The sequence below is a fragment of the Neltuma alba genome, unplaced genomic scaffold (genome assembly GCF_004799145.2).
Source record: "Neltuma alba isolate B1F8T4 unplaced genomic scaffold, ASM479914v2 tig00011361_pilon, whole genome shotgun sequence".
NCBI lineage: Eukaryota > Viridiplantae > Streptophyta > Magnoliopsida > Fabales > Fabaceae > Neltuma > Neltuma alba.
Window position 1 is genome coordinate 388,210 of NW_021636058.1, and position 12,655 is coordinate 400,864.

General features: G+C 31.1%; 1 protein-coding gene across 1 annotated transcript; it reads right to left on the minus strand.

Moving 5' to 3' along the window:
- Positions 1-7,821: 7,821 nt before the first annotated feature.
- Positions 7,822-10,503, minus strand: LOC114712442 (RNA-binding protein pno1-like). Its single transcript, XM_028896979.1, has 2 exons — positions 10,325-10,503; positions 7,822-8,761 (listed from the first exon to the last, which is right to left on the minus strand). The coding sequence occupies exon 2, from the start codon at positions 8,740-8,742 to the stop codon at positions 8,086-8,088; it is 657 nt and encodes a 218-aa protein (XP_028752812.1). The 5' UTR covers positions 8,743-8,761; positions 10,325-10,503; the 3' UTR covers positions 7,822-8,085.
- Positions 10,504-12,655: the final 2,152 nt, after the last annotated feature.

Sequence of the window (12,655 nt, forward strand, 5' to 3'; positions counted from 1 at the left end):
AAAATATTAGTGATTAATCCTAACTAATCTATTTCTTCAAATATGAAGAAAAGCCAAAAATTCAAAGTAAGAAGCTAAAAAAAACATTGTCTCAACTTTGAAGTGGTTTTTGGTTAAAAAATTAGTTCTCCTAAAAACCATGTTAAGCTTCTTCTTTTTTTCCATTTAATTAGAATTTTTTTTTAATTTCAATTGATTTTTGACACTTCTTAACTCTATCCCAAACATGCACTAAGATTTCAATTTAAGCTTGATTTAAAAACCATATTAGAAGAGCAACTCCTTATTTGAGAATACAAACATACTACTTTGCTCAGCTTATAGAAATCATGTTTGTGTAACTTTTTGAAAGTATATCTTCCTTTGGTTCATATCACTAGGAACCATAAATGGTCAAAAAAAAAAAAGGAACCATAAACTTCACTTAAATTGAGAAATTCCGCTAAAATTAGGTCACACTTTCAAAATTTTAAAATTAGTATCAATGAATTTGATAAATGAATGAAATATCAAAGCAGATGACACTTGGGAAATCATTTAGGTAGTCAAGAAATAAAAAAATAAAAGACATTTAAAGAAAAAATCGATGCTTTAGACCAAAGGGAAGGGGAAGAAAAATTTTAATGAGTTTGATTTAAAAAATTGAAAAAGCGAGGTTATAAAATTTTGACGAAGAAAAAATATAAGATAAAGAGTAAACAAAATCAGTTAAAAAATTTTAATCTCACTTCTTTAATTTTTTTTAAATAGAGCTCATTAAATTTTTTTTCTTTTTTTTTTTTCCTTCACTCCCCTCATACCATACGGAAGAATAAGGGGAAGGATGGGATAAAATATTAGTAACAATTTTGTTTGAGTCCTGCAACCCAACAATGACAATGTGATGATCCAATGAAATCAGATTTCTTTAAAAAATGGAAGGTTTTAACTTAACTTTTAAGATTAATTAAATTTTGTATTGCCTCCTGGATTATTCTTTGGGCGTTTGTGTTTCAATGATGACAAATCCATGGCTGCTTATACTATATGAAAATGGTGACCTTGGACTATTGCTTGCATTGCCATCGCACATTCAATAAAATAGATGGCAGGAAGGAAAATTAATTTGTAGTAATTAAATGGCTTAGTATAGATGGAGGGAAAAATAGGAGAGAGAATACTGGAAAGAAATTTTTTTTAAAATTGTAAATAATTTTACTATTTTCAAGAGTTTTTTCCCCTGATTTTTTTCCTTTGTATTTTTCTTTCTATTCAAATTAAGGGTAATTGCCACATTTAGGGGCCCAAGAAAGTGTGGTAAGCTTAAAAAAATGACTTATAATATGGTTGTTAGCCTGTTTTAAAAGGTTAATTAATGTTATAACGAACAACATTTAAAGTTTTCTTTTCTTATTCTATACAATTAAACACCCTCATGTATCTAAATATGCTAATACCAAACTTGAGCCTACAATGCTACTTCATCCAAACATGATGGGTGGTGCTGTTATTGGAATAACTTGTCTTTTAAAAAAATTATATAATCATGTTTTTTAAAATATATTTAGGAGTGCATGTGATAGATAATTAATTTATTGGTGTGATAGAAAATAAACTTTGAAAATAAAGTTTTTTTTCTTCCAAAAACAAAGTAAGGGTTGGCTAACTTGTAGGCAAGTTGGGCTGGGAAAATCTTAGCCCGCTGAAGAAAGTGTTTTCCTACCTAAAAAGTGGGATGTGGCTAGTTTAGTTAATTTGTTTTTATTAACTAACGGTTTAATAAAAAAAAAAGAAAAAATTAATCTTTTGGTCCCTATAATTTTCACTCATTGGTAACTCAGTCTTTGTATTTTGACTCGGTGCAACTCAGTCCCTCTAGTTTTGACTCGGTTGTAACTTAGTCATTGAAGTTTGACTCGTTGCAACTCGGTCCTTATAATTTTAACCATTTTATAATTTAGTCCCTCCTTTTATTAGATATATAATTTTATTTTTCAAAAACACAAGGACTAAATTATTGAATAGACAAAACTATAGGGGCTGAGTTGCAGTGAGTCAAATTTCAAGGACTGAGTTACGACCGAGTCAAAACTAAAGGGACTGAGTTGCATCAAGTCAAAATATAGAGACTGAGTTACAAATGAGTGAAAACTATAGGGACTAAAAGATTAATTTTTCCTAAAAAAAAATTAGTTCCCCACAATATAGTGAATTAAGATTTGAATCTCTACTGTAAGAAGTGTCTATATTTAGTGCCTGATAGTGCGTTCAATAAGATTACTTTCAATAAAAGGATACCTATATTTTAGCAAAAAAAAATTGTTTTTATTAGGTTGACTCACTTTCTCAGTTCTAAATAAATAAGGAAAATTAGAATGAATGACTAAAAACAAATAAAATTTATTAGAGATAATAAAAATTTTAATTATTTAAAACGATTAAAGATCAAAATATAAATTTGAAAATAGTGAAGGTTAAAGACTAACATCCGGTCAAAAAAAAAAAAGACTAACAAGAGGAAATTTGAGGTTTTGACTAAAGACAATTATTTTTTTAAAAAAAATTTGTTTTAATGTTTGGTCCTTCTAGTTAATTATAATTTTTATAATTCCCTTTAACAAATATAATTTTCTTCATTTTTCCTGGCAAATACGAGATTGGATACAGAATGCCTACCATGAATAAACGATTAAGATATATATGCAAAATGAATGTAAGGGTTAGCACTCTTGTATGGATTGAACATCTAGATTAATAGTTGAATATGCAAATTTAATTTAATTCTGATAATATATTTATATTTTAATAGATGCAGAATTTAAGAAGAAGATACTATTTAAATATTTAGAAATAAATAAATTTCTTCCTTGAGAAATTCAAAATTAAAAACAAATGAAATTTAGGTAATCCAAATTGGATTTAAATATCCCAGATCTCAACTTGATCCTTAACGATCCAATTGTTGCGTTGAATTTTCACTCTAAACTCCTTTCGTCCTACTCTTGTTTGTTTTTATTTTTAAAATTTTTTTTTGATAAATGGATATTTTCGGCTGAAAAAAAAAAGAAACAAAAAAGAAATGGATATGAAATTTGAATGGAGAGCGAAAGAGACGGAGCCGGCTTCAACGCCGGAACGCTATTACCAGTGGGCTCTCCCTCCACTAATCGCTCAGCTTCTTTTAAAAGCTTTGCTTGAACCAACAATGGCTGATCCAATCCTCCCCCAACCAATCGAATCGGAGAAATAAGAGATCGAGACATGTGCTTGGGGGGAAGTTGCTGCAGTTTCTTGCTCTGCGTCTTCTTGCTAATATTGGTCGTCGGCTTCCTCTTCGGCTTCGGCGTCTTCCGAGATGGCCTCCAGAGGATCAAAGAGAATGTCCACTCAGCCGACGTCCTCCGTTACGATCACGCGCCGCCGCCCATATTATTCTACTAACACCGATGCCTCCAATAATTAATGCATTTCCTTTCTGGAGAGTTGAAGAAGAAAGAATTAGGCGACCTGGTGAAATCTTACATGTAAGTGTGTGTGTGTGTATATATAAACCGTGTAATGTAATTTAATTTGGGAATTGAAGTAGGGTTAGGGTTAAATGCCAGCACCTTGATTTGATCTTAGTGAAGGACAAGTTAAGAACTAGCGATGGTTACAGTTTCTCAATTGTACATCTATCTAATATTCATTTGCTTATTCTTAATAGCATCATTAGATTAGTCCATCTGGATTTGGATAAGTGTGATGGGGACGTAAAAAATGATTATAAGTAAAATGAAAAAAATTAGCACGAATAATTTAATTTAATCCAAGTCTGATTAATGGCGGACGGATCAAACTATAGATATGAAAAAGGAGACGATTTCTGGTAAAAAAATTCTGATCCTACAAAGTCAAAAGGTCAATTCTTTTTAAGAATATGTAACCAAATAATTCCCCTTGTTTCATTTTTTTTATTTTTTTTGAATTTTTTTTCATGCAAGAGATAAATATTTTTTTATTGGAAACAATTTCATTTAAAACATAATGGAACGGTAAACATTTCTTTGCTTTGAATTCTAATATTCTTACATTAATGTTTGACTCACAAGAAGCTCAATCCCAACTCCTATTTGGTTATAAATTTAGGGTCTGTCTAGGTAATTGCCAAAACCATGATTTGGACAAAAAATTTGGGCAAAAACTCAGAAACTATGGTTTTGGATCAAAATAAAAAACCATGGTTTGGGGAGAAGCGTTCTGAATATGCTTTTGGGAAGAAAATCGGAGAGTGTTAAGAGTGTTTGGATGAAACTAAACTATGGTTTGGAGAATAGTTTCTGGAAAATAGATTTTGGAAAAATAGATTTTGTAAAAAATAGATTTTCTGAAAAAGTGATTTTGATAGAATGAGAATATTCGGATAGTCTAGAGTTGGTAATACGGGGCTGGGCCCATTAGCCTGCCAAAAAAGGCGGGCTCGGGTTGGCAATATGCCAGCCCGTCAAGGTGCGAGCTATTCCTGCGGGTTGGCAGGTTGGCCCGCTTTTTTTTTTTAATTCCTCAAATTCCACATGAACAATTAAACATTGTTTCTTTCATATCATTGTATAAGTAATTAAACACTTTATATATTTGTGATTTTGTGTGTAGTTATACGAAGATCATCGTCCATCTTTTATTTTTCATTTATTTATTGTGTCACCATAAAAGCCTTTATAAAATTAAATAAACATGTGATACTTATAAATTTATACATAAAATATCTACTTAATTAATTTGGATAAGAAAACTAAATTACTTTGAATAAAAAATAGTTAAATTAATTATTTATAAAAAATATATTAGTTTTTAAAAATATATTCTTAAATTATAAATTAATCTTCACTTTATTTTATCATAATTCATTACTCAAATTCAAGATTCGAAACCTAATTTTAACATTTCAAATTAAACTCAACCTATATTAATAATTATAGTTTTTATTTTTAAAAAAAAGAATATGTAGGCGGGCTGGCGAGCAGGCTACTTTAGCCCGCATCGTCACGGGCTGGCCCGTATCCGCACCACCAGCCCGCATTACCATGTCTAGGATAGTTGTTATCAGAAGTACTTTTTATATGTACAAATTACTAAAAAGAGTATAAGTTAATATGATAATTATATAAAAGATAAATTTTATAATATATTTTTATTTGAAGGAATAAAATTGTTAATAATATATTTTCTTACCAACATAATTAATAATATATAACATAATGTAATTAATAAATAATTAATATGTGTGTATATATTTAAAAAAATATAAGATTAAATATATTTTTAGAAAAAAGGAATTCCAAAAAAAAATGTTACGTTATGTTAATAATGGAGGAGAACCGGTCAAAAAAAAAAGTGAGGGAAGAGAAAGAAGATGCAATGTAAAGGCGTGAGGGGCAAAAAATGTCACTGACACTACAGCAGCCGCCATATTCCAAAATCCCAAAAAAAATATGCTTATGGTGAAACCATAGTTTTGATCAGATAAATCATGGTTTCATGACAAAACCATAGTCTTAAAAAAAAAGGGGGTGTTTGGTTATTTTTGGTACCAAACCTTGACTTGGATTCCAAAAGCACTTTTCACATGTTTGCCAAACACCCTCCAAATGGTTTTTTTTTTTTTTTTAATCAGACACAGATGCCCTTCAATCTTCCTCCTTTGGTCCTTCGCTGTTCAAAGGTGGTATTTTTTTTTTTTTACTAGAAAAGAGGTAGTACGTTGTCATATTGTCTTCTGACTTCGGTATTTTTTTATTATTCATTTCCTTTCTGTTTACAAAAAATTATTCATCTTGTCCAAAAATATTTTTAATCTTATATTTTATAAATTTTTTTACACCATAGTAACAATTAATTAATTATCTTAAAGATGAGAGGTAGTATGTTGTTATAAAAACTAGTTGTGAAAAAATGTTACCGAATTTCATGTTTAAAATCTTTAAAGCAAATTAATATTTGTCTGTTAGGAAAAAAAATAATTTTTTATAAACATATTTAATCTTATAATTTATAAATATATATATACATATTAATTATTTATTAATTATATTATCTTATATATTATTAATTATCTTACCAAAAATTATTTTATTAATAATTTTATTTCTTCAAATTAAAATATATTATAAAATCTATCCTTTATATAATTATCATATTAATTTATGTCCCTTTTAGTAATTTGTACATATAAAAAGTGTTCCTGATAACAACTATCCAAGCACTCGCACTTTATCAAAATCATTTTTTCATAAAATATATTCTCCAGAAACTATTTTCCAAACCATAATTTAGTTTCATCCAAACATCCCCTTAGCATAACTCAAAATGCAGTGATCCTCAAATCATTAAACAATAACATCAATTTGCTGTTCTAGTTTTATTTTTAAAGAAGAGTTTCTCTTATCATATTTGCAAATCATCTCATTGAATTTGTAACATAAACATGCTATTTTACTATTCATTTAGCTGAAATGTTAAATTTTAAAACATAACTAGTTAATTTTAAGATTTTTCTTAGTTTTGATAAAACATGCATGAATAAAACTAATAGGGTGTTTGGATAAAACCAAACCATAGTTTGAAGAATAGCTTCTAGAAAAAAAAGTGGTTTTTGAGAGTAGATTTTAGAAGAATAGATTTTGTGAAAAAGTGATTTTGATAAAGCAAAAGTGTTTGGATAGTTGTTATTAGAAGCACTTTACATATGTACAAATTACTAAAAAAGACATATATTAATATGATAATTACATAAAATATAGATTTTATAATATATTTTTATTTGAAGTAATAAATTTGTTAATAATATTTTTTTTTGCCAACATAATAAATAATATATAAGTAATATAATTAATAAATAATTAATGTGTATATGTATTTATAAAATATAAGATTAAATATGTTTTCAGAAAAAATGATTATTTTTTTGCCAATTGAAAAATAATATTTTTTCTTAAAGATTTTAAACATGAAATCCCATAAAATTTTTTTATAGCTAGTTTTTTAACAACATACTACTTCTGATTTTTAATATAAGAGCTATTTTGATATTCAATTTGGTTCTAAATATAAAACCCTATTCTATTTTGTTTTTTATATTTATCCATTTTTCTAAAATAGTTCTTGTAGTAGTTACACATATTAAATATTTCATCAAATGGTACTTCTAGTTAGTACATATAATTAGAAAGACTATTTTAGAAAAAAAATACTACATATTTATTACAAATAACTGACTTAACTAATTTTTTAATCTACCCAAATTAGTTAACTAGCTCTTATATTAACAACTAGAAGTAATATTACAATGTAAAAAAAAGACCACATTTTCCCAAAACAACTTTTTTTTGCTTTTCATGAAACATGGTTTGGGTGGATCAAACCATGGTTTTGGAGCCAAACCATGATTTCGTATAAATACTAGGTGTTTGGCAACCTAAATCTTAAAACCATGATTTAAGCTCTAAAAATGATTTTGACAAGGTTGCCAAACACATGCACACCTTAGATTTCCAAATCCAATTTAAATCTCATCATAGCTGCCGATCCAGGAACTTAAAGCAAAAGGCTGGGCCGCTAGAGTGATTCTCGAAAACCGTAGAGTTTCAATTCCAGATTTTTAGCTTGATTCTTATAGCATCATCCAAAGCGTATAATTGAAACTCACTCTCAACGACAAAACTATTCATTATTTTAATACTCACATTATTATTTTATTTCAGATAAAATAGAGAATGTAAATCCCAATTCCACAAAGAGGTAAAGCAGCAATGGAACAATCACTCAAATTGCCATTTCCCTACATTATAATAATGTCGACAGGCATTTGGTGGGGCAAGGAATGCCAGTAATTAGCATAATATCAGCTCAAAATTTATAATTTAATTTGAACTTGACATATAAGACATTGTCAAAATCCTAAACTAGAGAAATCCAAAATTGAAAGAAGCAGCCATTAATGCATAGCAAAGCTTCCATACCACAACTCACTCTCAGCACACTCAATCTCTAATCAGGGGTTACACCCAAAGAAAGAACAAAACTATAGATCTGAAAGTTGCTCACATAAATGCCATGATAAAGAGGAGGTCAAAACCTCTCTGCCAGTCTAGCAGTAACTGCTCTTAGTTTCGAATATACCTTTCCGGCTGGGGACCCCAAGATCAAGCTACAAAGAGAATCTCTAGCAATCTTAATGTTGGCAAAAGATCCTAATATGTGAATTTTGGTATCAGCAATCACAATACGTGTCTTTGTTGCATTCTCGATTGCAAACTTCGTTTTACCACCTTTACCAGATAATCTTCCAATAGCGCGAGACAAGTGGTCACCTCTTAGGGTTTTAACATCCTTGATCTCAAAGGACTCAACATAGAGCTCATCCAAACGCAAAAGGGCGACTGCATCTATGACATCGAAGCCCAACATGAAAGCATGGACAAAATCAGCACATTTCTGCAAGTTGCTGATATCAGGTGTATCTTTTCTCGTCTTCAACTCAACCTTTCGAGCCTTTAGATTCATACGAATGTCAATTTTCATCTGTTCATATACTGGAGTGTATATTTCCATCCAAGCTTTCTTAAGAGGGGTATATCGATGTTGTGGAACAGACACCTTCCGGAATTGAACCCGACCGTCAGACATTTCATGAGGTTTCAAAGGCTCAAACTGTGGCTTTGGTGGCAAAGGTTTTAGCTCAGATGGGACACCATCAACTTCCATGGATGCCTCCTTTGACAGCATTATGCTACTATTCCAAGTGCTGTCGAAAATGAAAATTGATTTTTAACCCACAGATGCAGAGAATGAGTAGTGTTAAAAGCTATATCCAACACTACAATGAGAGAATTTCAGAAACAATGTTTAAGGACATAATAAACAAGCTTTCATTAGCATGTTCGAGCTCTGTAAGACCAAATCTTAGTCATTGATTCCCACTGTCAAATAACTACAATCTGTAAGCCAATACCTGTACTTATATGCATCTAACGCTAATGCACTACAAACTAAAACAATTACCTCAGTGCCATCTATTGAATTTCAAATACTTTGCATTTTCTAGACCATTCTATGTCAATAAAGAGAGGCCTTGGCTATGAATTTGCATCAGCATTCAGCTTGATGACACCAAAAAAAGAGTCTTTTTCTGACGGGGAAAAACGTTTTCAAGAGGGTAAATTGAGCCATGACAACAAAAGTTATCCTTAGACGACTACCAAAACAAGCTCATGGTTCAAGAATGTCGAAAATAAATCCAATTGGTCCATTGAAAGTCTTGAACCAGGTCTAGAAATTTCTATCCCTCTATCAACAAAATACAATGAGAACGTCCGTAAATACAAGTACAGTATAGAAGGGCACACCCCAAACTCAGGCACATGGTTCAAATCCGATTGACTTATGCAGCAACACCAAGTAAATTCTGCCTTATTCACGTGCAGCTAAGGTTTTGCCATATTACTAGTTACTATGACAGCAAATTCAAGAAACCACGTCATATTCCACAAATATAATCCATTAAATTTGATTATGAATTTGGAAACATATGTGGAATGCAGGGAAACAGGTCATTGTGGCATGTAAGAGAATCGATCTTAAGTGTCCATGTATAACTAAAGCGTGGCAAATCCAACAGGGACATGGTCAGAGGCGGACCTAGATTAAGCTCAATGCCCCTACTGAAATCCTTTAATCATGAATAGCTGATATACTCCTCCAGTTCTCAATATAAGACCTATTTTTTGGTGTAATTTACACTACAAAATAGGCATTACATTTAGGACAGGAGGAGTAATATTCTTATATTTTTTGTACCAAATACTTTGACAAAGATGCCTTAGTAAGCCAATTGATTCAGGTAACTCCTCCAAGCCACTGAAGAATGACAAATTTAACTCAACCTTACAAATTGACTTGAGCCAAGTCATTTACTAGATCATGCATCACAAATACCTCGAGAATTTTCTAAATAGATGATAATATGAAGAGATTAATAAACAGAATGCCAATACACAGTCTAATATTGCACAACAAAACAATCCAAAGCATATAAGTCGTTACTAATCAAAATGAAGAGGGCAGAAGTATAATAGCGGTTACAAACCATTGAAGCAAAAACTAGTAATAAAAGCTTTTTTAAAGAAAAAATCAACCTTTATTTAAAAGCGTCAATATTCAAACCATTATACGACCAGATTCAAAGCCAAATTAAAATGAAAAATTTAAAAGGCGTCCGGCACAGGGATGATAACAACGAAGGAAACAGATAACCCAGGGAATAAATTCAAATTTAGATTCAAAGACAGATTCAACAAATCAATCTCACCGTATTTTGGGGAGTAGACAAAGCCCTAGGGCTCGAACCTTCTTCAATACTTGCCCGACAAAAACCGCACAGGGCTGACAAAGGCGGACGGTGTCTGACGGCGAGCTCGACCAAGCGTGAACTGGGGGGTGCTTGTTCGCAGTTCCCTACTTGTTCCGAGACAAGAGCGGCTATAATTTATAATTAATTTTGAGGAGGATTTTAGGGAGCAATATCTTATAGACGGAACCGGTTTGGCTCTGGACGTGGAGATCTGATTTCAACAGTACAGACTTAGTATTTTCAATTAATTTGTTTTAAATAAAAATTTATTTTTTATTTCAAAAAACACAAAAATATAAAAAATTAAATCTAGCTCATCCAAATTAAATCTATACAGTCCAAATAGAATGGGCTTTGAGTGCTCATCTTACCCAAATCGGTTCCATAAAACAACATTAAAACACAATTTTGAAATTTGATTCCACGGTTAGTCATAAGGGTGAGCAAAACCGAACCGTAACCGAAAACCAAACCGAACCGAATTTAATTTCGGTTTTTGGTTTTTATATATATTCGGTTTTTATTTTTAAACAATTCAGTTTCAGTGTTCGGTTCGGTTAGTAGAAAAAAAACTCGGTTATAACCGAATAACCGAAATAAATATATATATATTTATATTTAATAAATATTATTATAATAAATATATATGTGGGTATATGTGAACTTTTTAAATATATTTATATTCAATAAATATTATTATAATAAATCACATTGAATGATGAAATATTTATTAATTAATGGTTATAATTGTGTTTTATTATTATTTTTAATTTAAAATTATTTTTCATATTATATATTTCGGTTAATCGGTTAACCGAACTGAAATTTTCGGTTAATTCGGTTTCGGTTAGTCGGTTATTCGGTTTCGGTTCGGTGTTTAAAATTACTCTATTCGGTTATTCGGTTAATTCGGTTATTATCGATAACCGAACCGAAAAACCGAATGCTCACCCCTAGTTAGTCACCATGCCATCCCCACTCAAACAATTTTTAAATTGAAACAAACAAATCAAATGCACGTAACACATTTTAAAGTATTTTTTCAACACTACTCAATATCTTAAAGGGGAAATCACAAATAAGACCCTCGAATTAGCAAAATCACTCTATGGTCACCTGAATATGCCAAATTACTGAGGGACCCGGTCTCAAATTGCAAATAGCAAATGTTGGTGAAAAGACGAAATTGCCCCTCAGTGATTTGAACCTGCTGAACCCGCGGCACGTAGTCCCCCCACTATCGACAACTTCCCACTGTTCTCTACATTCTCCCTATTGTCTCCATTTTCGCGCACCTGCGTACTGCCATTTTGCCGTAAGAGTAGTGTGGAGAGGAGTGTTGAGACGGTGAAGAGCATATTTGCTGTGACAGAGGTGAACAAAGCAGTGGTTTATCGGCATTGTGGAAGGGTTCAGAGAAGTCGAAGGCATCGTTGAACAGTGCGGCAGCAATCGCTTTAGGTGATCAGAGTTAGCAGCTACGTTGGGCGACTGATTGTAGTAAGTTTGTTGGCTAATTTTGTTTGGATTGGTTGCTGCAAGAATGTGCGAATGATTGGTGAGAGTAAAAGAGTTTAGGGTAGGAAAGTAGAAGTACCCAAATTTTGATTGAGTGATGAAGAATGTTTTACTGTGAAAAATATAGGTTTTTTCTGTTAAATAACCTGTGGGAATGGTATTTATGTGGGGAGGGAATGACAATATCAGTTTCGTAGATGACAATAATAGTAGGGAAAATAACGACATAGGATATAGTCAAGGGTAAATTGAATTGAAGAGGTACTAAGTGTGTTTTGTTATAAATGAGAAGGTGGACGGTGGGATTTGACAAGTTCTGTAACGAAAATGATAATTTAAGAATAGGAAATGACAAGTTGATTAATTGGGAATAAGAAGATGTCAATGCGAAACTGACAAGTTGGTAATGGGAAATAACAAGGTTATAATAGTGAATAACAAGATTTGTATGCGGAAGTAAGAATTTGATAATAGGAAATGACTTGTTTGAATAACAAAGCTGAGTATGACAATAAGACAAGTTTATCATTTCAAATGACAAGTTAAACTACTAGTGTATGATCAAAAATAACAATTATGATAAGTATGTGGGAATAACAAGTTGAGCTTAAAGAATTGACAACTTTTATAGAGAGAATAACAAGTTTATCATAGGCGTTTGATTGACAGAACGAGTATTGACAGAATTGTTGTTAGTCAGTTAATAAGTTGTGTTAGTGAACTATTATGTTGAATATTTTGCAGGAAAAAGGACATGGCATCTGAGGGAGC

Excerpts from the sequence above, each read along its gene's own strand:
- LOC114712442 (XM_028896979.1), bottom strand. The coding sequence starts at position 8,742 with ATGCTGTCAAAGGAGGCATCCATGGAAGTTGATGGTGTCCCATCTGAG.